The sequence below is a fragment of the Trichoderma camerunense genome (assembly GCF_050948025.1).
Source record: "Trichoderma camerunense strain CBS 138272 chromosome Unknown V8C40scaffold_21, whole genome shotgun sequence".
Lineage (NCBI taxonomy): Eukaryota > Fungi > Ascomycota > Sordariomycetes > Hypocreales > Hypocreaceae > Trichoderma > Trichoderma camerunense.
The window spans coordinates 700,178-722,121 of NW_028145349.1; the positions used below are offsets into that span (position 1 = coordinate 700,178).

The window sequence follows — 21,944 nt, forward strand, 5'->3', positions numbered from 1 at the left end:
CCAATTTGCCATTCTCGTAGGATGATGGCATCCGATGATAAGCAATCGACAGGCATCAAAGCGACAAGAAACACGGACCATCAAATGATGTCAGTCGGTTCGGATAACAAAATATCCCATTTGGGGGACCCGGATCGGAAGCTTGAGCTGGGCTGGCTTATTTGTAGCCGCTTCATCGGGCCAACTGGCCAGCGCCTCCCATTGATATGTGGATCAACGGCCGCCTTGGACGATGGGATGAATCCCGAAACTGGCCACTGAAAGCTGAATCAAATCAGATACAATCAATCTCCTCGGTGAATGCTGATCGGGCTTGTCTGCCGCCTAGTTCTTGGTCCTTGGTCCGTGATCCGTGGCTGATGATATCGTCCGGACGGCTCGGGCTGGCCTGGTCTCATTCAATCTTATTACTGCGTGCCGGTATGGAGCTGAAGGAAGCTTGCGGGCACGCGCACGGGACCAGAGCAGCTTAATACCAGCGGTCTTAGTGGCTGCAGCCGATCCCAAAGAGTCAAGCGACAGACAAGGCCAGGGACAATGCGGAGCGTGAGCAGCCCAAAAGCGGGACGAGGACCCCCGTCGAGGCAACTTATTCGTATTCGTGTTCGATACGCGGACGGGCCGCCAGAATTCGTGAAAGTCGATTGGCTGCGCTCTCCAAGAGATGCCCCAACAGTTTTTCTCTCGAGCGCGACGCTGCCGTTTTGCGACACCTGCTGCAAGGGAGGCGGGCCAACGGGCAGCGGCCATTGGTGCGTGGCGCACAGGAACGAGATTTGATCTGACCTTGTGTGAACGAATTCGAATGCGCCGATGCTAGTGGCATCGTAGCTGTGCTCGTAGTGTCTGTGAATGGGTGGACAGTCTGACGCACTGTCTCGTATACTTGTGTGATGAGTACTGGTTGGAGCACCCCTTTTTATCTTCCGCGGATGTAGTGCAAGATAGTACCTACTTGTATGCTCATCAATGGAGTAGAAGAGGTTTTGATGCGCAGGAATGGCATGGAGAGAGCCATTCCCCAGAGTTTGCGAGTGCTGCGCAGGGAGAACAAGCGATGCTGCTCACTTTCGGCAAGCCATCATACGAGTTCGTCTTACAAGTGACGAGCGTTGATCGGCGTGAGTAAGAGAGAGTTGTTCATGTTGAAATTGGCAATTATACCCTTCCGGCCTAGGCATACACAAAGGCATGGAGTAGTACCTGTAGCAACCAATATCATACCCAGCCAGTATGACTGCCAAGGCTCTGGGAGATGGCATCTAATCGATAGATACGAAATCTTTTCCGGAGAGCGGAGGCAGGGCCATATGCTTGTTAATCGATAGATGATACAAAGCCTTGCCATTCTCTCCATCTTGGACGAGCTTGGACCTGCAATTTGCAGCATATTTCCGAACCAGGGATCCAGGGACGGGTACGCGATACACGCTTGATAGACGAGAGCAAGGTGGGCTGTTAATTAATGGGTACATGTGCCCTAGGTCGACGCGAGGTCGCAGAACGGCATCATGCTTAAAGCCGAGGGCGCCGCGGCGCAACCTCTAAGTGGTACAGATAGTACGGAGGGTTTGGATGATTTCGAAAACAAAAAGAAAAAGAGGGCAAATGATTCGGAAAATGAGCTGTAAAAAGCAAGGAGAAAAATATAAAATTCAACGGAGTAAGAAAATCCAAGAGTCAAAAGGCGTGTAAGAAGGAAGCACTTACACATCGCGTCCCGGTACTCCGTACGAGGAAGCCAGCCGGCTGGGCGATTCACGAAAAACGCCATGTTGTCATTTTTTTCGACGCTAAATCGATAAGAGCGAAAAAAGGCAGCGAGAATTTGAAGAAAAAGAGAGACAAGATTAAAATTGGCAGGGGGGGCCACAGCGCAGTCAAGCACAGGGGAGGGATTAGCTGCATTTTGGCTCGTGGAGACGGTCGTGGGTCGGCGCGAAATCATTGAATCCCATCCATGGATGAGAAAAACTCTGTGCTGTGCTTTTGTTCCTCCGTCAGCGTCTTTTCGGTCATGCACGCATCTGCTCGTCACACATTCCCTGTACGACTGCCTGATGAGTACATGTACATGCCCATCCAGTATTTGAAGGAGTAAAACTCATGCCCTCTGCCAAACAAATCCGCCAGAACACAGTAATTGGAGGTCGCACCTTCAGCCGCGAGTACTTCGAGTGTCCGTACCGGCCGAGTACCACCGTTGGCACCTATACCTGTAAAAAGGCCCTGCTGCTGCTCCAGATAATTTGTACACCGCACTCGTGGGTCGGCCCAATTACTAATAAAGCAACTCAGAGCTTTAGTATCCAGAGCTGCTAGTCGCAAAAAAAAGTGCGAGTAACTCACCCGTACCTGACCTCTGCTTAACCCCAGACGGCCCTGGCCCGGCGCCTTTTTGTTTCCCTCCCCCCCTGTCGACCCTCAATTCTCTTATATCTCCATCGCCGTCACTTCGCCTGCCCCCGTCGGTTCTCTCTTCTCCAGTCCAGGTACTGTCAGGCTTGGTGGTACTGCAACTACTACTGTCCAAGTACTGTAGTAGAGAGCATATCGTGTCCTAGAGAAGAGACAGAGACAGAGCTTCTGATCGTGACAGACCAAAGACTCGTCTCTCCTCCGTTCGCCCACCATGGACGCACTCAATGCCACCAGGGCGTCGTCCGTCTTGACGTCTGTCCTCGCCAACTCGAAATATGTCAGCGCCAACATCCCTCCTCAGGTCGACTATGTCATCGACACCATTGCTGCCGCGGGACCGTGGACTTGGTTCTTCACCATCTTGGCCATCTGCGTCGTCTATGACCAAGGTACGGATATATTGTTGCGCCCTGTGAAAGCCCGTGGCGGCTCGACCAAGAGACCAGTCAGCTAACGAGATATCGTCCTCCAACAGTCAGCTACCTTATGAACAAGGGTTCTATTGTTGGCCCGGCATGGAAGCAGCCTTTCATCGGACCCTTCCTCCAGTCCATGGACCCCAAGTTTGAGGAGTACTATGCCAAGTGGTTGAGCGGTCCCTTGAGCTGCGTCTCCGTCTTCCACAAGTAAGATTGACGAACCGCACCGAGACAATGGCAGACACCAGGACTAACATGAATTTCTCCGTAGGTTTGTCGTTATCGCGTCCACTCGAGACATGGCTCGCAAGGTGCTCAACTCCCCGGCTTATGTCAAGCCCTGTGTCGTCGATGCCGCTTACAAGCTCCTCGGAGAGGACAATTGGGTTTTCCTCGACGGCAAGCCCCACGTGGATTTCCGCAAAGGCCTCAACGGCCTCTTCACCCGCAAGGCTCTCGAGTCCTATCTGCCCGGTCAGGAAGAGGTCTATAAGGTCTACTTCAAGCGGTTCCTCGACATCACCAAGGAGAATGGCGGCAAGCCCGTTCCTTTCATGCCCGAATTCCGTGAGCTCATGTGCGCCGTCTCTTGCCGTACCTTTGTTGGACACTACATCTCCGACGAGGCCGTCAAGAAGATTGCCGATGACTATTATCTCATCACTGCGGCTCTTGAGCTCGTCAACTTCCCCATCATTCTTCCCTACACCAAGACCTGGTATGGAAAGAAGGCCGCCGACATGGTTCTCGCTGAGTTCGCAAAGTGTGCCGCCAAGAGCAAGGTCCGTATGGCTGCCGGTGGAGACGTCACCTGCATTATGGACGCCTGGATTCTGCAGATGATTCAATCCGAGCGCTGGCGTGAGGCTGAGGAGAAGGGCCTGTCCACCGAGGGCATGGTGAAGCCGGCTCCTATGCTGCGCATGTTCCGCGATTATGAAATCTCCCAGACTGTCTTCACCTTCCTTTTCGCCTCTCAGGATGCCACCAGCAGTGCCGCGACATGGTTGTTCCAGATTGCTGCCCAGCGACCCGACGTTCTTGACCGCGTTCGAGAGGAAAACCTCAAGGTCCGAAACGGTGACGCCTATGCTGAGCTGAACATGGATCAGCTTGAGTCCCTGACCTACACCCGTGCCGTCGTCCGAGAGCTTCTGCGATACCGCCCTCCCGTCCTCATGGTTCCGTACAAGGTCAAGAAGCCGTTCCCCATCACCGACAAGTACACTGTTCCCAAGGGTAAGCCAGACTGTTTCATGATGTTTCCTTTTGAATTTTACTGACATGTTGTTTCTCGGCAGGTGCCATGTTGATTCCCACGACATACATGGCTCTTCACGACCCCGATGTTTACGAGAACCCCGACTACTTTGATCCTGAGAGATACTATTCAGGTGACGCCGAGGTCAAGGGTGCCAAAAACTACTTGGTCTTTGGAACCGGCGCTCACTACTGCCTGGGCCAAGTTTATGCACAGCTTAACCTGGCCCTGATGCTCGGAAAGGCATCTGTGCAGATGAACTGGACCCATCACGCTACCCCTCTGTCAGAGGAGATTAAGGTGTTTGCAACCATCTTCCCCAAGGTAAGTCGTGAATCGTGAATAGAATCGTGATGTCGACGGACGGAGCTGACAGTAGCCTAGGATGACTGCCCTCTTACTTTCGAAGAGAGGAAATAAAGGACGAAAAACAAAAGCATGAATGAATGATCAAAGAGGAAAATAAAAGCTGCCGAGTCGTGGTTGGCGGCATAATAGGACGGACGAAAGACGTTTTATCGAAGCGATATATGAGCGTCAGTTGGGCGATTGCCATCTGTGGCGATAGACGGCGTTTTTCTTTGCACAACGGGATTTGCTTGCCCAGGAGCGTACTACCGACCGCTGAGCTGCCATGAAGCTAAGATGGGAGCTCAGGATTGGCCTTGCATAGAGCCAAAAAGAGATGGTACATAATTTTAATACCCAATCATCATTGTATATACTTAATTTAGTCAGCGGCAACACGATTGCCTCGCTGCTGGACACGAAGAAGAGATTAGATCAGGCTCAGCTGATGGAATGGATGAAGGAAATAAAAAGATTTGATTTGAGAGAGAGAGTCTATTGGCGTCGAGATATCGTGAGATTAGTTGAAGCAGATACTCTTCGTGATGCCTATGCGTCTGTACTTGGTTTGACGACTGGATTTTGATTGGAGCCGAAGAAAAAGGCAACAATCTTAAAAAGCAGCTCTTGAGGCCTTTATATCGGTTCTCGATATGGATATCAAGGGGTGTTCAAAGGATTAGGCTATCGTCCGGCAAACCGTGAAATTCTCCCATGCTAGATCGTGATTTCCAAGCGCGCGAAGGAAGCTCGACGATATCTGGGGCCGTTTAAAGCTGCACATGACATGACGTCGCGGGGTGATTTCGGATATCCAGCTGCGCCCAAAGAACCCTTGCAGCTTTCACCTAAGCTTACCATCTGTCTATCTACCTTTGATCATTGGTGCGTTTTTGTTGCTGGAGAGCTGTATTTTTTCTAAAAGTTGATGGGCAGGTTGATTTTTGGGGAATTTGAGCTCAATTGTGTAGAGCTCTGAGGTATCGATTGATTGATATCGGCAAGTTTAGTTAGCAAGCCGTCCTAGCGAATTGCGCCTCTTAAACCAGTACCCGCTTCCAACGAATTGCCTTCCATTACCACCTACAGCACTTCCCACCTTCGTTTGCGCCAGAGCTCCCTCTGTAATATACAAATACAGAACAAAACAAAATAAAACAACAACGCAATGGCCGCTCGACAAGCTTGCCAGCGGATTCTCCTGCGGCGCATCTCGCCACGGGGCATCGCCGCTCCAGCTTCAGTCTCAATCTCGGCTTGCGCAGCCAGGTCGTGCTCCGGCGTGGCAGCTCGGCCGCTGGCGAGGTGGACGAGTCCTGGATCTGTCACTGGTGGTGTTGCTGGTGTGCGGCGGTGGTACTCTGGTCCGAACAATCAGGTGCCGAATAGTCGGATCTGGGGCTTTGATGAGATCAAGAAGCTGGTGGAGGGCAAGGATCCTAAGGAGGAGGTTGTCATTGTTGGTAAGGGCACATAAACATACATACATCTCTCTATTTACATCCCATCCCCTCCTCACAACTACCTCCTCTCCTCTTCTCTTCCCCTTCTCTGTATGGGTGTCAACTGACAATGAATAAAGACGTCCGCGAACCCCACGAGCTCCTCGACACGGGCAAGATCCCCGGCGCAATCAACATCCCCATCACCTCCGCCGTCCAGAGCTTCCACATCTCCGACGAGGACTTCGAGGACCTGTACGGCTACGCGCGCCCGCCCAAGGACGCCGCCCTGCTCTTCTACTGCAAGGCCGGCGTGCGCGCGAGGGCGGCCGCGGGGCTGGCGCAGCACGCCGGGTGGGCTAGTGTGGGCGAGTACCCAGGCAGCTGGCTCGACTGGGATCTGAACAAGGGTCCCGTGGAGGCTGTGAAGCCCGGGGGAAGCAAGGGCGAGGGGAAATAAAGTTGCTGCTGTGTCAAAAATTGATGAGGCGAATGCTGATATTACGACTTTTATATATGTGTGTGAGTTTGGGTGTATATGTGTATGTATAAGTGCCAGTGGCTGAGGGGAGCAGACTGAGCAACCAAAAGATCGAGGATGGCTGGAAATCAAATATAAAAAAAGATCTAAATTCATGATTCTGTGTCATTCATATCGAGGCATAGCCACCCATCAAGTTATAGTGTACAAATGCTTTTGCCGAATACCGACCAAGTAATAGTCTCCTTAAAAACGAGCCCCCCTGTGTGACAGATATTCCTCTTCATAAAAGACGCTGAGGTGTTCCCCCAAATACTTGATTGCAATGATCTGAGTTCATCAAAACTCTGGCTTCTTATCGGCATCCCCACCTGCTGGGGATCGCGCAACCGGGCTGCCGTGAGCAAAGAAGAGGATCTTGATCGTCAAGGAAAGACCAGCGTGTAGTAAAATGACAATAACCAGCAGGATCTTGCTAACCTGACGATCCGTTGCGCTCAGCACTGGATACAGATTTCGTACTAGGAAGACCACAGACAGGCCGAAGCCGACACCAACAAAGACCCAGTTAAGGATGGAGATTGGCGACCAGGAAATCAGCGCAACAGGGATCCATATCAGGTTTGAGTATCCGTACAGAGCCCAGCACTCCAGGAGGTTCGCTGATTCGCTTCCAAAGTACCGAAGAGCGAGGAACAGGGCCACGGGGATGACCAAGGTATATCCATAGATTAAACCGGCAGCGCCTGAATATCAATCATCATGTTAGCCCCATCTTATCAACTATATCCATATCCTCCTCAATGAAACCTCAAGCAAGATAATGCCACTTCATACCGCTTAATAGCCTAAAATCGTAGGCAAACTGGGACTTGCCCGTGGTCGAGAGATACTGGCTGATGGTACCGCCGAGGAAGAGGATCAGGACCACCGTCGTAGCGATCCAAAACGGGCCGTACAAGTCGGGATTGCCCTCAAGCACATCGAGGAAGTTTGCCCGCGGGAACAAAGCCGCCCAACAGCGCGACAGGACGGCAGATGTATCGACGTCAAAGAACTGCGCATAAAATTGCATGCTCCAGAGATAGCGCTTGGACGATGACGACGAGGATGTCGCTGGCGGGGGCAGGCCTGCTGCCGGCGCCTTGCGGCCGCCGCGCGATGACGATGACGGCTCGTTGAAGTTGGAGCTGTGGAATTCGAGATCCTCTTGGAGATCGGTGTGGCCGAGGTCGCCCTAGAAAGACGCAGGCCGCAGCCCCAGAAGCTTAGCAAGGCGACATTCCCTTTTTGCAGGCATCACAGGCCGGGGTAGTTCAAGGCAACGTATGCTTGCTTTCCTTTCACACAACGTACCTCGTCGTCCACATCCACTACCGCATCATATCCAGAGCCGGACATTTTGGCGTCTTTGGGGGGGAAATGCGCTGACCGAGTCCCGCTGGCAAGAACGCTGTCCAAATATCAGTTGGTTAAAGCCGGGCAATTAGTTGTGAGTTGGGTCGAGTCCAAGCTGTCTCTTTTTAGACGTATGGTGGCTTGAGCTTGGGGGATAGCTTGCCACGAGATGTCGTCGTATCACGTGATCAAATGCATGCAGCAGAATGGACAAAGAACGAATCAAATCCTCCGGCTAGCCAGCTTTGTCCAGGTACAGATGCTGTGTTGTGGGACAGCGAAAAAGAATCAACTCCCTTTTGATAAGCAATTTACTTGTTTACATGCTATTTAAATCATATTATTTGATCAATTGACGTGGAGGAATCCTTATTTTGGTGCAGCCTGCTGACTTGGGCGTATACGTTAATCATGTGGATTTTTTGCTAGATAATCTATCTGCAATCCATTCATTCTGTGGTCTTAACTGATGGTCCATCATGTTTTGCCCTTTTAGCTCCATAGGCTGTACAATAACCAGATGCTCTCTTCAAGCTTCGATTTACACCTCTTCATGGGGCCGGGATTTCGAAGTGTAATATTGGCGTCAGTCACCGTCGAGTCACTAGCCGCTCCCCAGAGGATATTTAACAATGAGCTGCCATCAGACATCATCTAGATTTGATATATTCTGCCTCTGCCCTGATGCTAATGTAGAAACAAAATCCGGAATAAAGCAGAAGCACCTCTGTCCTCGCCACCCCAGAATGCCAGAACCCAGACGCCACATCCTTGGTGAAATGATTTATTTGAGCTTCTTCTTGGGTCGGAGCTGGTTGGTGTGACCGCACTTTCGCTTACGGCAGTTGGTGGCACGGGGAGGGAGACGGGCCTGTGAAATCGCCAAAGTCAGTGCCTGCGATTTATCCAGTAGATACTCAGAATTAGAACGTACGTAGCACTTGCGGCAGATCATCTTGTCGCAGTTGAACTTGGAGGCAAGAACCTTCAGGGAGGGCTCAATGACACCACCACGCAGACGGAGGACGAGGTGGAGGGTGGACTCCTGCAGATTGGCATTAGCATTCTGTTCCGTTTTTCTTGTTGTTTCCCCGGTTTCCCTCATTTCCCAGTCTTTTGTTCCGCGCTTTTCGCGAAGAAAAGCTGAAATGAAGTTTCCTGATGACGCACCTTCTGGATGTTGTAGTCGGAAAGGGTGCGGCCATCCTCGAGCTGCTTGCCAGCAAAGATCAATCGCTGCTGGTCCGGGGGAATGCCCTCCTTGTCCTGGATCTTGGACTTGACATTGTCGATCGTGTCGGAGGACTCGACCTCAAGGGTGATGGTCTTGCCCGTCAGGGTCTTCACGAAACTGATCGCATTGTTAGTACGGCCTATCCGGGTTCGACGTCGTCGCGAAATCTGGCGGGTTTTCAATCTGAGCTTACATCTGCACTGTTAACGGTTAGTATTTTCATCCTGGCTTGCTCCCTGAGGCGTGGCGACGATACTCACTCTTGAACGATTTTTGTGATGCTTGACGATGTGAAGGTTCGATCGCTGATTCTGCGCGCAAAATTGGTGGGGCGGAAGTTGAAATCATGGAAAACCCTAGGTCAGTAGCCGACACACGTGACTTGCAAGAAGAAAGTGCGCCTGTTATGGGGAATGGAGAGGGCTTTCCATTTTACTGCTAGTGCCGGTCCGACAACCCACCTCGCCCTAGTCCATTCTTGGAAGCACCTCGAAGACCTTGAGTGGACCTTCTCACTCCATGTACCAAGTACTTCGTCCCAACTTGGAATTCTACAGCAAAGAGCACACTTTCATCAAGTAACACAAGCTCGAGCTTCTATTTTGCGACTGGTGAGATGAACAAACGGCTTCTGGCCTTTTAATGTATTAGATCATCATTGGATGTATTGAAATTGCCCGTTAACTGTCATATTACCAAAATTGGGGGCCTCCGTCTGCGTCATACTTGCGCAGCAACTATATACAAAGCCCCTTCATTGACAGGTAGATGCCTTGATCAACCATCAAATCTATTATTGGCTCCTCATGCCCGATTTTTATTTTGCCAAACCACCATGGTCCGTTCAATCCTGTAAATGGCGTCTGTCATAGTTTCAAGAGAAGCCCCTACTACCAAGCCTTCATTACGCATATGTTAGCTCCTTTCTTTACCACAGCGCTGTCATTCTCCTGAGTCTAGACTTACCCGCCGCTCTGTAAAGTTCTGTTGCGGTTTCAGAGAGGTGGTCGACATTGCGAAATGCCTCATATCTTGGCATAGACGGCGAAGTGTTTTCTGATTTGGCTGGATTGAACCGATTGTACTCGAGAGTTTGATTCAGTAAATTTTTGGCGGCGTCATCTATGTCCTTGGTAGAAATATCCTCTAGTTGGCTTGTGCTGGCCGACGATTCTTCTACCGGAAAGAATTTCGTGATTGGATTATCGCCTTAAACCATCCTATCAGTATTGTAACTAAAAAAAAAAAAAAGTCATGGTACTCATTAACTTACTAGTCGTGTCAATGAGACTGGAGACGTGAGCAAAATATGCGTCAAGTTCGTCCTCTTCCATAGAGACTACCTGGCTAGGAGTGACTTTATCAAAGTCAAACTTGGTAGTCTTCGTGTCGCGTTGTGTTGGCAAGTTGCTTCTGCCCTGTCGCCATCTCTCCCAGTCAAGTGTAGGTATCTGGAGGAAATTCGCATTTTGAAGTCGGGATAATGAAGCAGTATCGGCAAGGGGAAAATATAGTTTGGTGGCAACAATGAGCAGGGCCATTAGACGTATCTCTGGATAATCTAACCTGGGGTTTGAAAGCTTCTCTGTCGGAAAGCGGAATTGATATCCTAAGAGGGACGCCAACCTTCGGGTCGTGATGATGGCATCAACTGTTCTTTAATTAGAATCTTACTGGTCAGTTGAAGGAATAGTAATTCTTACTGGGCAGCGCAAGCTCTTTTGCAAATTGTATCAGCTGCGGAACGTGATTAATCTCTGGAAAGACCAGACTGTAGTTGAAGTCGTATGAGAGTACCAAGTCCATAACGACTCTGTGTATCTCGTCTCCTTCTATAGAAGATCGGAATGGTAGCTTCAGGACCCTGATATATGAGGCGGGCATTCGATCTCGCATTTCCTGGGGCAGATGTTGATACTATTCGCAAGTTAACATGGAGAAACTAGGTGTTGGGGCATAGTTATGCTTACGCATTTTTTGTACGGAATGCTACCGCTCCTGGCCCATCGAATGATTTCACCGAGGTGAGTTGGTATCCTCAAGAGGACGCAGCCTAAATAGCAGATTGCGAGTGTGTCGGTGACGCGTGGCAACGGCCATCGTAAGCCCAGCTCGGGATCCCAGCTCTGCTTCCTGGATTGAGGATGCCATTTTGATGATGATGAATCCTGAGAGGGCTGAGAGCTGAAAACCGCCAGGTCTTCGTCGTCTCCTTGGGCATCGTCGCCGATACCAGAATTTGACCCTCTGATTCGCAGATCCCACAAGTCGCGAACGACAGTTTCTAGCTCTTCTCTGTGGCCCTTTTCATTGATGAGCCATGTTACTTGGCTTCTAATAATCAATTGGAGAGCTTCAAGGTAGAGGTCTCTGCCGGCCTGGCCCGTCAGTGTAGGTGCCCTCTTTCCCCTGTCTCTTGGGGCCTTTTCACGCCGAGATACGGCTCCCATTTTACCAGAGTCTTCAATATCACCAAGATCAAATTGGATAAAGCCCTATCATCGGTCAATTTTACAGCCCGGTCAGAGTTCACCAAGAATTACCTACTTCGATTTGATGACCCCGAGCGCAAAATCTCAGCCCATCTTGCAGGTACCATCTCTGGCTACCGCATTCGGGGCATCTTTCGCCTCGGGGCATTCTCCGGACTTCTCCTGGCCCTTCCATTCTGGATGTACACGTTGAATGATGCTGACAGCGAGCAGAGATGATGAATGGAGATGAAGGTGCTGAGTTATGGCGAGTAAGTGTAGACTTCGCGGTCTATGCAGCACTTCTGAGAGAAGTTTGTCCTCATATTGCACCGTGTTCACCGATCAAGAAAAGAAAGAAACTCCGAGGTTTCGGACTGATGGCGATACAACGAACTGAAGCTGCAGGCTTGTCCAACCGAAAGATACCAGCGGATAGGCATGAGGTTTTGTTTGCAAAGGCTGGTGTTGTCTTGATCAAAAGTACAATTAACCTGTTGGCGGCTCTGCGTAACGCTACCTTGAATTTTACCCACTATAATTTTCACCTACTGCAGCCACACATCTCGGGAACTCTAATGACAGCTGCAAGCATTCTATAATTCATCTGTCTGCAGAAAATCTGTAGCAAATCTACAGAAAATCTGCAGGAAATCTACAGCAAATCTACATCGCCGGAAGGGACCGTCTCTTACGGTTAATTACACGTTACAGTTTGCACTTATTCACCGATTGCAGCAAGCTCAGTATGCACGTTCATTTTTTTCTTTTTCATTTTCATCATGACGGCCAGCTACGCACACATGTCTGTATGGGTAACTTTGGCGATGACTCGTGGAGCGTACAAAGGAAAATAATGACCCTCAGAAAGGGCGTTTGAAATGCCGAGCATTGTAACTAGCAGAGAAATCCCATCCATCAACCTTCGAACGCAACGACCCATACATCAAGCCAAGGATATTCGATGTTACGACGGCCGTAATAAACGCCTGGAGGTGGGGGAGGAAAAAGAGGTGACGAGGGGCTATAACCAAATCCTAAATCTTCGTAGTGCTCATTTGGTGGGGGAGTTAAGATTTAATTTAACCCTGCTTGGGAGCCTCCTTGGCCTCAATGGCGGCCTCCTCACCCATGGAGGTAAGGACAACAACGTCTGAGAATTGGGTTAGAATACACTCCATTTTCGTACCACGCTTGGACAGTAAAAAAAGGGATGAGAATGGTGACTTACTGGTGTCCTTCTCGTCAACCTTGAAGAGCTTGTTGATCTTCTCACCAATCTCGCCGTCGGGCATGCGGACATCATCCTTGGTGTCACCGTCGTCGTTCATGAGGGAGAGGAAACCATCGTCAGAGATGTCGAGCTACAGAATCGTGTTAGTAAAGCTCAACTCTTTCCTTTTTCCTCTTCCAATTCTCATCTGGGGAGCAGAATTTACTTACAAGCTGGTACTCACGACGGGTGACGTTGGGGACATCCATGTTGTGAGTGGAGGGGGAGAGATCTTCGTACTTCTTGCCGGTGAAGATGTCAAGGGCGACAAGGTGGACCTTGGCGTGACCGTGCTTGCCGGTCTTGGAGGTGGACATGTCGACAATCTTGCACGGGCGACCCTTGATCACGACGAAGCCGTTCTTGCGCAGAGCAGAGCACTGCATGGGGTAGGTGAGAGACGCGCCGGCGTCGGCGGACTCGAAGGTAACATCATGCTGTAGGTGGACGAATTGGTTAGCGTTTAGAGTTTGTGATGAAGCGAGTGCGAAAAGATTGTAGTTTTATTAGGTGATTTGATGCTGATGATCTTGTAGACGGGGCGATCTTGGGACGCAGGATCTCATCTGGCGAATCTCGCAACAAAAAAAAAAAAAAAAAAAAAGCAATATTGTGATGTGGGGTGTCGCTCAGTCGAGGGGCAGCCAAGATGATTGCGGGGTGTTTTTTTTCCCTTTGCGCAGAGGCAGCGCAACGGAAGCAGACGATGGACTTACCTCCTCAGACATGGTGATGGATTGCGCAAAAATCGAGCTTGTCGTGAAGCGAAGAGAAGGAAGTCGGAGAGAGTCTGCGTGGCAGACAAAAGGACAGTGGAGAGTATTGAAAGTATGTGGAGAGGAGAAATTGAGAGGTGAGAGGAGAAGAGCAAAGGGTGGACGGAGGGGGAAGAAAAGGTGCGTTACCTGAATTTTTTTTTCGCCTGTGTGATTGGCCCTGGCGTTAATGGTGCTTGAGCGACTGTGGGACACGGTTTGCACCCGTTTTGGAGGGAGCAAGTTAGTACCTTTTTTTTGCCCAACCGGTAAGGTTTGGTGCTCTTTTTTTTTTTCGTCCCGCCCGCCAGCCTTATTAGGGCGGAACATTTCCAAAAAAGCTGGACACGAGCACTGTCACGAGCCTTTACTTGAGAGAAGAGGACTCTTCAAGCAGTGCAGGTGTACTCACCGAAATATCATTTAATAATTATTTAAATTAGGTGCTTTTACAAAGGTATTGTTTACCCGAAGACTTCTTAAAGTAGCTCGTATGTACCTCTGTCGGGCTTCTCTTCAAGCTAGCTGAGGTGGTTTCCTCTGGGGAGGGGAGGCTGCATGAGCTCGGCACAAGGGAGATGATCACACACAACTCCGCATCCCGAATCTGCAAACCGCCTGACATGATGCATTGATCTATTTTACCGAGCTGGTACTTCTGCTGCACACGTTCATGAGAGCTGCAAAAGTAACCACAGCAATCTGTGCGAATTGAGTGCCTCTGTACTACTACAAGTACTCTATGTAGCTGGGGTACCTGCAACTACGGAAGGTTTAGTGCTAATAGGGCTTTTCCTCCCTAAAAGGAGCAACATCTGCAATGCTCTACCAAAGTTTAAATGTGAGCTGGCAGTAGAGCTCTGGTACACCGTGTCTCGCGTATATCCGCTGCATGGCATGGTACCCCGACATCTTCTTAGTCGCGTGATGTTTCAATGTCGTCGACAGATGAATCTGCTGCACAAGGGCCCCTACAGGCGGTACGTGTATACTTGGAGCTTGGAGCCAATGAGCCTGCAGTTGCTGCGTTGTAACGGCTAGGCCTAGAATCTTGTCTTTCTCAACCCTCTTCTGTCTTTTATGCTGTTCCGGTTGATTCACAGCACTGCATTCTGCTTTCCAATTGTGAGCACAGATTTGTGGTGGCGTAAGCTTGCGGCCTCAATAGGAACTAAGGTACTGGATACTCGTACTGAGGCCTCTGGGTAAATGAGGCTTGGCAATGGCTGCTACCGACTTCTTTTCGTGGAGCACTTATTAACAGCACCAGGTAGGGAGTACCTCATCAAAGATGACAAGAATACTGACATAGATAGGTTAGTACCCAGATGCAACACTTGATCCAGACATCTAGAGAAATCAATTCTTTCTGGTATGGAAACCAATTCTATAATTGTCCATCCATGGTTGCATGGATTCTTCGTATCCTGTCCAGCGCTTGCTGGGTGCTGCTACAGCGCCCCCCTTCACCAATGATGGCGCTAATTGACTGCCCCAAGTTCGTTCTCCACCAGCGCATCGGCATAGCCTCGCAGCGTCTCACTCTGTACGGAGTACAGTACAGCTAGCAGCGACAGTTGCGAGTACATGCTACATGTATGCTCATGCTCATGCTCACATACAGCACAGCTACCCGCCATCCACCGAATCACCAGTGACAATCTGGCATTCAAACCACCTCCCCAGAGCCATGAGACGGTCATGATCACGAGACGCCCTCTCTTCACCAATCGATAACCTCATCTCCGACTCTGGCTGCGCATCATGTGGCTCGACCGTCTCGCAGCATCCCAAGCCAGCGCGTCCGGCCCTTCGACTCCCCAGATCACCAGCCGACACAACTCGCCGCTGCCACGAAGGACATCGAGCACTCTCAGCCCTTACATCACATCGCAGAGACAAGGGCCTTCTCCGCGCGGCTCGTCTCTCTCCTTGGTGTCAAGCGACTCTACCACATCGCTCTTGGCGTCGTCCCGCAAGCCCAATGGCTCAGATGCGAGACAACAGCCCGGACAGGCTCCGGACTCGGTGGAGGTCTTGGAGAAGCTGCTGGCAGCAGATTCCGAGGTCGTGGGCAAGACCCAAAGCAGGGCAAGCTTGATTACTCCGGAGGATCTGACATTTGACGTCGATTTCGGCGGGCTGTCTCTAAAGGAGCTGGCCGCCGGGAGCTTCGACCAAGATGCCACAAGCTTGCGCCGGCCGCAGAGTGCAAGTGAATGTGCGTCACTCTATTTCCATGGCTGTAACATGAAGTCATATAGATTGTATCCTCTGCTAACTTGCCAATTGTAGACGAAGAGGACAAGGCCCGGTTTGACGCCTTGCACCGGTCCATTGTTGCGTGCGACGACATCCTGAACTCGGTCGAGATGAATCTCGCCGATTTTCGCAATGACCTTTCCACCGTATCGGCTGACATTGAAACACTGCAGTCACGCTCCAGTGCGCTGAGTAGAAGGTTAGAGAACCGCAAACGAATCGAAAAGGCACTTGGCCCATTGGTGGAAGAGCTGAGCGTGTCACCCGATACCATTTCCAGGATAACGACGGGCCATATCGACGAGCTGTGGGCCAAAACATTGAATGAGGTGGATAAAAGAGCCTCGGCCATTAAGAAGCTGTCTGGAGCACAACAGGGCAAAGCCAGCGAGGAGCTGGGCCCTATCTTAGAGAAGCTAATCTTAAAGGTGCGGTCCTTTGCCTGTAGCTGGCTGCGGAATCAACTAACGTGTAGCATCACAGGCTGTAGAGCGCATTCGAGACTTCCTTGTCGCCCAGATCAAGGCTCTTCGGTCGCCTCACATTAATGCCCAGATAATCCAGCAGCAGAACTTCCTCAAGTTCAAGGATCTCTATACGTTTTTGCATAAGCACCATGCCGCCCTTGCGGAAGAAATCTCACAAGCGTACATGAATACGATGCGATGGTACTATCTAAACCAATTCACACGCTACGAGAGGGCCTTGGCCAAGCTCAAGCTTCATATTCTGGATAAAAATGACGTCTTGGGGCAAGAGGATGCAACAAGGAAAACTGCTGTCCTGTCGAGCAGCCGTGTTGCTGGCCCGCCACACGATGCATTCAATCTCGGGCGCCGGATTGACATGCTACGAACAAAGAGTACCTCGGCCATCTCATCATATCTGGCGGAGGAAGATCAGTCAACTCACTACTTGGAAGTCCCCTTTCGAAACTTCAACCTGGCTCTCATCGACAATGCCACGGCTGAGTATACCTTCTTGGCGGCTTTCTTCGCACCCGCCTTGTCTTATTCGCAGATATCCAAAAACTTCAACTACATATTTGACCCAACTTTTGAGGTTGGCAGAGTGCTTTCAAAAACGCTCGTTAGCGAGAGCTTCGACGCCCTGGGACTTCTTCTCTGCATCCGACTCAACCAGCACTTTGCCTTTGACCTTCAGAGGCGAAAAGTACCCGCCGTGGACGGCTACATCAACGGCACCAACATGTTGCTCTGGCCGCGGCTGCAGGTCATCATGGACCGCCATTGCGAATCTGTCCGGCTGTTGACCAATGCTGCCCCTGCGAAACTGGCCAAGGCCGATCAGTTGAAAATGTCGGCTGCGCCGCACATGGTCACCCAGCGGTTTGGGCAGCTGCTCCACGGCTTTCTGGCTCTGTCCACAGAGGCCGGCGATGATGAGCCCGTCGTCGCTAGTCTTCGCCGTTTGCGCTCCGAAGTGGAAGCCTTCTTGGCTCGACAGGCGCAGTCGCATGGTGACACGAGGAAAAGCGAGCGGTTCCTTTATAACAACTATTCTCTGATCCTCACTATCATTGGTGATGAAGCGGGGAAGCTGGCGCAGGAACAGCAAGAACATTTTGAAGAGCTGAAACAGACATATCAGGGTGAATCATAGATGTACATATTTATGCCGCTGCCTTCCCCCCAAAAAATTATGATTTATAATGACGCGAGTAAGCGTTGGATTGAGGCATTGTCATGAAAACTAGGGTTGGATTCTAGCTTCAGTTATTTGTATGGCGTCAGGAGGCATAGCATGTTCATGGGACAGGGGTTGAATAATTAGACAGGCACATGTGCAGAAAACTTAGTCACTCTAGACAACCAAGCCCTTGTAAATATTATAGCGGATTCTTTTTTGTCCTTTTATTACCTGGCCGTCCTTTATCCTTCACAATTAACCTATGATTGGATATATCTAATACTTCCTTCGCCTAACCCTTCCATATATGTAAACGACGATATCAACGCTGGCCAGGGAAGAGGGACCATATGTACTGGACAAGAGTAGGGTTTCGCCGAAGATAGAATGCCACAACTCCGACCATGATGGCTGCTCCAATGAATTTGACAGGGCGCCTGTACATCCACATCTTCCTTCTGACCCCAATTCTCAGCTCCTGCCACTGTATTTCCTTGACCTGCTTCTCAAAGTAATGGTGTCCATCCTCTAGTGTTTGCCGCGTGCTATCGTCGACGTCTCTGCAAGTTTTGAGCGCGCTTGACGCCGATATTTGATACCACGATCGGAGGGTCTCCGGGGGATGGCGAACGAACAAGTCCACGGATTTCTTGATCAGGTCATCTAGATCTAGTTCCGGCGGGACCCTGCCGAGAATGACTTGAAGCATATCAGGCTCGTCAATCTCAAAGATCTCGTCCCGGCGATCTATGACAATCTGAGCAAACAAGTATATAGAGAACGTAGGCTCCCGGGCCAGAATGACGTCAAACAGTCTGGCGATGTCTCTGTACCGCTCTATGTTGTGAGCGTACATGGTGAGCGTGCCGGCGAGCGCATAGAAAGGCTCTATGCTAGAAATGTGCCGCCGGAGCTCGGGATCCGCGCGGGCGAGAATGTCGGGCAGGAGCCTTAGCTGTGCGGTTGTGGCGCTGAGGCTGGGCAGCATGAAGTCGCGGATGCGTAGAATGGAGAGCCGAGCAACCAGAGGCGCCCTGAATGCTGGCTCCAGCACGAGCAGGAATACCTGGCAGATGTCATGGTATCCCTGAAAGTAGCAAAGATATGGGTATCGACGAAGAACCTCGACGATGAGATCTGATAGCTCTTGTTTCCGTTTGTGTAGCTCCGGTTCGGACTGGTCTAAAAAGGATGTCAGTGTTTATACATCAACCGAGTGTTATTACACGACATGGGAGAGAGGCATACCGCTAGGGTAATGAACAAAGGACCGGTTTACGTCGAGCTGAACTTGGTCCTCATCTCTGTGGCGCGGCAACTCTTTCCAATGACCACCAGCGGCATCAGCATCGGCATCTGCTGCCCGCGTGCCGTCGCCTTGGTGTTCCTTTTCGTCCGCAGGGGGGGTCAGGCCAAGCAGGATGGGCCCTATGCAGAGATAATTTATTAGCGAATGTATCCGGAAGAAGAGGAAGTGGTCGGAGAACATACAGGCAGCCTGACGAAGCGAATCGGCAAGCAGGCCGCCGTCCGACTCGGCGAGAGCTCTCAGGCGCGTGGCATCTCTCCATGTGCAGGCGGCCAGGATCTCGCTCGTCTTCAGGGCGGCGGCCGGCGAGTTGAGGTCGTCGGTGGGCTCCTCCGGGGCAACGGGAACAGGCTCGTCATCTTCATCGTCGCGGCCAGCGGGATCGACCAGCTCTTTGTCCAGGCTCATGTGCTAGATTTGGGTGCTTTTCGATCTTGGGAGGTTTGAATCGGGCTAGTGCTGGTGACGTGACGTTTGCTTGCTCGTTGGAGCTACTGTACTCCGTAGTACATTGTATTTTGGCGGGTCACATGTAAAACAAACAAGCAGCCACTGGTCTACTATAACAGCGTCAATTAACAGCGTAGACACATTTCATTTTCATTTCGTTATATATTGCCAAATTCAATCATTTTTGATATACTTATCGGATGCCAAATACTTGGTTGGGCACAATTACAATTGCATGCTGTCCACATGTCATTGTACCTAATACATGTATTCATGAGGTAATCTGTAGCCAATAGTTAGTTCTCTTGGGCTTCATCAAAGCTACATGTACTGACCGACTTTCTTCTCTCAACACTTAAGAAGCAACAACATATGCGCAATTCTTTTTCTAAACAAATAGCCTAAGCCAAATAATAAATAATACACCGCGATAGCCAATCCAGAAGGCAACAATGTCCAAACGGGCATTAGATAAGGAGCAGCTCCATAAAGCAAATAAACGCCCAAAGGCAACTTTCAGATCGATTTATTACTCTGCTCGTTTACTCCCACGCGCACAACCAGATGACACCTCTAGCACGGCATTAACTAGAAAGAGCTCCAATTACCCTCACCAGCGTCAGCAACTCTATCGCCATCATCCGTTACGAGAGCTCCCTCTTAAACAAAAACAATCACCCAAATCGGCACGTGCAAGCAGTGTACTGCAAGGCGCACTGGAAAACTCGCTGATTCACTATAAAATGGTCAAACCAATTGGGGCGTGGTCAGAGGATGATTTATACAAATGGTATGAGTGGTACCTCGAGCCGGACGTGAGGCGGCAAGACCCCAGGAGGTGGAGAGATTGGCAGGATGACCGGAGGCTTGACGATGACGGGAAGGCGTTTCAGCAACAGCTAGAGCGGTGGGATGTCAGATGCCCGCTTTGCTTTCTCTACCGAGACATAACCTGCAACAGCCACGATATATCTGACTGCCAAAGGCCGGCAAAGGATATGGCGTGCCTTATCGAGGATCGTCTTCTGGAAGCACATTTTAGTGTTGACGACAATGGAATTGGGGGCTACGGAGAGGTTCCGTGGTGCGGCGGGTGTTGCTTGCCGCGATCTCGATGTCCCCAGTGGGAGAAAACAGACGGAGAGGGCGAGCGGCGTGGGGATGACAGGGCATGGCATCGGATAAACGGTGAGTGGTGCAGGTTCTACCTAGTGGTAATACATGCAGTATCGGCCATGTTAACGTTTCAGCTGCCGTCTGGGATGACTCTTCTACAACAAGTAAAGATTTGGCAAGAGGGCAGCCGAATCCAGTTTAACAGCAAGCTGTATCTGCAGGGGCTAGAAGTGGGCAAATGGCTCACGTCGCCGATGTGGTGGGATTCGCGGCAGGTGATGATTATGCTGCGGGTGTTTTACCAGCTGGACATGGCGGTGGAAGAAGCATGGGTGCTCAAAGCAATAGAGAGGCGACAGCTCGAGTTAAACGTATTAAGCCTCCAGCAGTGGGATGATTGGGATTCGACTGTCAACTACAGGGCAGCAGCAGGAAGGAAGCAGAAGCGGCATAAAACGGAGAAGATGAAGATGGATATTAACTCTGCAGATGAAGGATATATCAAAGATGCTCTGGACAATGCTGCAGAGGAACTAAAGGGCTATGAGGATATGGATTCATACTGGTCGGCGGTTCAGGCAAGGATTCGGGAATGGGGCGAGGAAGCAATCCAGTGCCAGCTATGCAGGGCACATACCTGGAGCGAGTCATGTTATACACACTCGGTGAGAGAATGTAGGATGTGGAATGAGTCTGAGAGATTTAGAACGCTTGTGAACAAGCTATCGGGTCTTGATGGAGAAGAGAAAGAAGGGACAGACGCAGATGCAGACGAGGGTGAAGATAAAGAGGCAGATGAAGGCTACGGAACCTGCCAGACATGCAGGTTCCCAGTAGCAGTATGCCAACCTATATCAAGAGATGACAGGAAATCGGGTAGGAGAGAGGCTGAGTGGGGGAGATGTCGTGGAACAGACGTTTTGAAGCAGACGGTTGCGGCATTGCTGGTAATAGCAGGTGGTAAGTTGGGGAAGATGGTGATTGGCGAGGAGATGGCTGAATGGAGGCAGAGCTCGGAGAGTAGCAGATGGGCTGATATGATGGAGGAATGGAAGAAAGGGGGGATTGCGTTTGAGGGATTGCCAGATGAATGGCTGCAACAGCAGGTATCGTGTGGGCGTGGTGGGGAGCCTCGAATTGTTCGCATTTTTCTACAGCTGACAGGAGGATTCAGGAAGTTAATATAATAGGACTTAGATAGTGTAATATAGCGAATATGAAGTTGGAGATGTTTTATATGCTTACCTAGGTATATGTAGTAAGGAGAAATAGGGGCCCGTGAGCTGAGATACTATCAGAAAGTTGAACCAGCTCTTCATCCAGTAGTGCGAGCCTTTCTAAAGTGGCCGTAGTCAGTGGAATCTGGACGAGTAGTTGCTGGTTTGCTAGTTGCTTTTGCTCTTAATGTAATTCTTCGTTCGACTGGGTAAAGTATATTAGTACATGTAGGTAGTCGCTTGATGGTGAAACTAGGGCATTGAAAGAACGCCAAACTAGCAGTAAGCTGAAAATTCCTCAATCTTCTGTATCAAAATTACAATTCTTATAACAGCCTTATTATTTAGCAAGTACAGCAGGTCGGGGAAGTGGCAGTAAGGGTATATAAGCTTGGGTGAATATATAACCTAGTAATATTATTAATTGTTGGAGGCAC

General features: G+C 50.3%; 10 protein-coding genes across 10 annotated transcripts; 4 read left to right on the plus strand and 6 right to left on the minus strand.

Annotated features, from left to right (window-relative positions):
* Positions 1-1,968: 1,968 nt before the first annotated feature.
* V8C40DRAFT_256250 (C-22 sterol desaturase) lies at positions 1,969-5,105 on the plus strand. The gene is made up of 5 exons (XM_083218234.1): positions 1,969-2,810; positions 2,897-3,047; positions 3,112-4,079; positions 4,142-4,425; positions 4,486-5,105. Exons 1-5 carry the CDS (start codon positions 2,633-2,635, stop codon positions 4,519-4,521), a joined length of 1,617 nt encoding a protein of 538 aa, XP_083068778.1. The 5' UTR covers positions 1,969-2,632; the 3' UTR covers positions 4,522-5,105.
* A 136-nt stretch (positions 5,106-5,241) lies between these two features.
* Positions 5,242-6,604, plus strand: V8C40DRAFT_256255 (Rhodanese-like domain-containing protein). Its single transcript, XM_083218235.1, has 2 exons — positions 5,242-5,912; positions 6,032-6,604. The coding sequence occupies exons 1-2, from the start codon at positions 5,618-5,620 to the stop codon at positions 6,349-6,351; spliced, it is 615 nt and encodes a 204-aa protein (XP_083068779.1). The 5' UTR covers positions 5,242-5,617; the 3' UTR covers positions 6,352-6,604.
* On the minus strand, positions 6,495-7,885 carry V8C40DRAFT_256259 (Yip1 family protein). Its single transcript, XM_083218236.1, has 3 exons — positions 7,729-7,885; positions 7,210-7,609; positions 6,495-7,118 (listed from the first exon to the last, which is right to left on the minus strand). The coding sequence occupies exons 1-3, from the start codon at positions 7,771-7,773 to the stop codon at positions 6,712-6,714; spliced, it is 852 nt and encodes a 283-aa protein (XP_083068780.1). The 5' UTR covers positions 7,774-7,885; the 3' UTR covers positions 6,495-6,711.
* Positions 7,886-8,171: 286 nt separating this feature from the next.
* V8C40DRAFT_256260 (uncharacterized protein) lies at positions 8,172-8,960 on the minus strand. The gene is made up of 2 exons (XM_083218237.1): positions 8,941-8,960; positions 8,172-8,815 (listed from the first exon to the last, which is right to left on the minus strand). Exon 2 carries the CDS (start codon positions 8,723-8,725, stop codon positions 8,555-8,557), a length of 171 nt encoding a protein of 56 aa, XP_083068781.1. The 5' UTR covers positions 8,726-8,815; positions 8,941-8,960; the 3' UTR covers positions 8,172-8,554.
* On the minus strand, positions 8,794-9,316 carry V8C40DRAFT_256262 (ubiquitin family domain-containing protein). Its single transcript, XM_083218238.1, has 3 exons — positions 9,265-9,316; positions 9,198-9,204; positions 8,794-9,121 (listed from the first exon to the last, which is right to left on the minus strand). Coding segments are annotated over exons 1-3 (258 nt in total). The 5' UTR covers positions 9,266-9,316; the 3' UTR covers positions 8,794-8,871.
* A 321-nt stretch (positions 9,317-9,637) lies between these two features.
* Positions 9,638-11,970, minus strand: V8C40DRAFT_256264 (TFIIB-type zinc finger domain-containing protein). Its single transcript, XM_083218239.1, has 6 exons — positions 11,552-11,970; positions 10,975-11,499; positions 10,708-10,921; positions 10,278-10,655; positions 9,971-10,213; positions 9,638-9,903 (listed from the first exon to the last, which is right to left on the minus strand). The coding sequence occupies exons 1-6, from the start codon at positions 11,669-11,671 to the stop codon at positions 9,809-9,811; spliced, it is 1,575 nt and encodes a 524-aa protein (XP_083068783.1). The 5' UTR covers positions 11,672-11,970; the 3' UTR covers positions 9,638-9,808.
* Positions 11,971-12,223: 253 nt separating this feature from the next.
* Positions 12,224-13,594, minus strand: V8C40DRAFT_256267 (translation protein SH3-like domain-containing protein). The gene is made up of 4 exons (XM_083218240.1): positions 13,465-13,594; positions 12,919-13,185; positions 12,707-12,839; positions 12,224-12,628 (listed from the first exon to the last, which is right to left on the minus strand). The coding sequence occupies exons 1-4, from the start codon at positions 13,474-13,476 to the stop codon at positions 12,558-12,560; spliced, it is 483 nt and encodes a 160-aa protein (XP_083068784.1). The 5' UTR covers positions 13,477-13,594; the 3' UTR covers positions 12,224-12,557.
* A 1,575-nt stretch (positions 13,595-15,169) lies between these two features.
* Positions 15,170-17,563, plus strand: V8C40DRAFT_115610 (Sac2 family-domain-containing protein). The gene is made up of 3 exons (XM_083210852.1): positions 15,170-15,724; positions 15,799-16,193; positions 16,249-17,563. The coding sequence occupies exons 1-3, from the start codon at positions 15,268-15,270 to the stop codon at positions 17,386-17,388; spliced, it is 1,992 nt and encodes a 663-aa protein (XP_083068785.1). The 5' UTR covers positions 15,170-15,267; the 3' UTR covers positions 17,389-17,563.
* Positions 17,564-17,569: 6 nt separating this feature from the next.
* On the minus strand, positions 17,570-19,184 carry V8C40DRAFT_256274 (GTPase-activating protein GYP8). The gene is made up of 3 exons (XM_083218241.1): positions 18,907-19,184; positions 18,664-18,843; positions 17,570-18,597 (listed from the first exon to the last, which is right to left on the minus strand). The coding sequence occupies exons 1-3, from the start codon at positions 19,130-19,132 to the stop codon at positions 17,738-17,740; spliced, it is 1,266 nt and encodes a 421-aa protein (XP_083068786.1). The 5' UTR covers positions 19,133-19,184; the 3' UTR covers positions 17,570-17,737.
* A 108-nt stretch (positions 19,185-19,292) lies between these two features.
* On the plus strand, positions 19,293-21,521 carry V8C40DRAFT_256277 (uncharacterized protein). Its single transcript, XM_083218242.1, has 2 exons — positions 19,293-19,469; positions 19,535-21,521. Exon 2 carries the CDS (start codon positions 19,627-19,629, stop codon positions 21,475-21,477), a length of 1,851 nt encoding a protein of 616 aa, XP_083068787.1. The 5' UTR covers positions 19,293-19,469; positions 19,535-19,626; the 3' UTR covers positions 21,478-21,521.
* Positions 21,522-21,944: the final 423 nt, after the last annotated feature.

What these genes read in the sequence shown, in the direction of transcription:
- V8C40DRAFT_256277 (XM_083218242.1), top strand. Translation starts at nt 19,627, where the DNA reads ATGTCCAAACGGGCATTAGATAAGGAGCAGCTCCATAAAGCAAATAAA.
- V8C40DRAFT_256264 (XM_083218239.1), bottom strand. Translation starts at nt 11,671, where the DNA reads ATGGAAGGGCCAGGAGAAGTCCGGAGAATGCCCCGAGGCGAAAGATGC. An exon ending in CTCGGGGTCATCAAATCGAA is followed by an intron (nt 11,500 to 11,551) that starts GTAGGTAATTCT and finishes GACCGATGATAG; the next exon opens with GGCTTTATCCAATTTGATCT. An exon ending in AAAAGAGCTTGCGCTGCCCA is followed by an intron (nt 10,656 to 10,707) that starts GTAAGAATTACT and finishes ATTAAAGAACAG; the next exon opens with TTGATGCCATCATCACGACC.
- V8C40DRAFT_115610 (XM_083210852.1), top strand. Translation starts at nt 15,268, where the DNA reads ATGTGGCTCGACCGTCTCGCAGCATCCCAAGCCAGCGCGTCCGGCCCT. An exon ending in GCCGCAGAGTGCAAGTGAAT is followed by an intron (nt 15,725 to 15,798) that starts GTGCGTCACTCT and finishes TGCCAATTGTAG; the next exon opens with ACGAAGAGGACAAGGCCCGG. An exon ending in TAGAGAAGCTAATCTTAAAG is followed by an intron (nt 16,194 to 16,248) that starts GTGCGGTCCTTT and finishes GTAGCATCACAG; the next exon opens with GCTGTAGAGCGCATTCGAGA.
- V8C40DRAFT_256255 (XM_083218235.1), top strand. Translation starts at nt 5,618, where the DNA reads ATGGCCGCTCGACAAGCTTGCCAGCGGATTCTCCTGCGGCGCATCTCG. An exon ending in GGAGGAGGTTGTCATTGTTG is followed by an intron (nt 5,913 to 6,031) that starts GTAAGGGCACAT and finishes CAATGAATAAAG; the next exon opens with ACGTCCGCGAACCCCACGAG.
- V8C40DRAFT_256259 (XM_083218236.1), bottom strand. Translation starts at nt 7,773, where the DNA reads ATGTCCGGCTCTGGATATGATGCGGTAGTGGATGTGGACGACGAG. An exon ending in TAGTGGATGTGGACGACGAG is followed by an intron (nt 7,610 to 7,728) that starts GTACGTTGTGTG and finishes GCGTCTTTCTAG; the next exon opens with GGCGACCTCGGCCACACCGA. An exon ending in CGATTTTAGGCTATTAAGCG is followed by an intron (nt 7,119 to 7,209) that starts GTATGAAGTGGC and finishes ATTGATATTCAG; the next exon opens with GCGCTGCCGGTTTAATCTAT.
- V8C40DRAFT_256267 (XM_083218240.1), bottom strand. An exon ending in CCCGTCGTGAGTACCAGCTT is followed by an intron (nt 12,840 to 12,918) that starts GTAAGTAAATTC and finishes ACGATTCTGTAG; the next exon opens with CTCGACATCTCTGACGATGG. An exon ending in GGTTGACGAGAAGGACACCA is followed by an intron (nt 12,629 to 12,706) that starts GTAAGTCACCAT and finishes CCCAATTCTCAG; the next exon opens with ACGTTGTTGTCCTTACCTCC.
- V8C40DRAFT_256260 (XM_083218237.1), bottom strand. Translation starts at nt 8,725, where the DNA reads ATGATCTGCCGCAAGTGCTACGTACGTTCTAATTCTGAGTATCTACTG.
- V8C40DRAFT_256274 (XM_083218241.1), bottom strand. Translation starts at nt 19,132, where the DNA reads ATGAGCCTGGACAAAGAGCTGGTCGATCCCGCTGGCCGCGACGATGAA. An exon ending in TTCGCTTCGTCAGGCTGCCT is followed by an intron (nt 18,844 to 18,906) that starts GTATGTTCTCCG and finishes ATCTCTGCATAG; the next exon opens with GGCCCATCCTGCTTGGCCTG. An exon ending in CTTTGTTCATTACCCTAGCG is followed by an intron (nt 18,598 to 18,663) that starts GTATGCCTCTCT and finishes CATCCTTTTTAG; the next exon opens with ACCAGTCCGAACCGGAGCTA.
- V8C40DRAFT_256250 (XM_083218234.1), top strand. Translation starts at nt 2,633, where the DNA reads ATGGACGCACTCAATGCCACCAGGGCGTCGTCCGTCTTGACGTCTGTC. An exon ending in CTGCGTCGTCTATGACCAAG is followed by an intron (nt 2,811 to 2,896) that starts GTACGGATATAT and finishes GTCCTCCAACAG; the next exon opens with TCAGCTACCTTATGAACAAG. An exon ending in TGCGTCTCCGTCTTCCACAA is followed by an intron (nt 3,048 to 3,111) that starts GTAAGATTGACG and finishes ATTTCTCCGTAG; the next exon opens with GTTTGTCGTTATCGCGTCCA.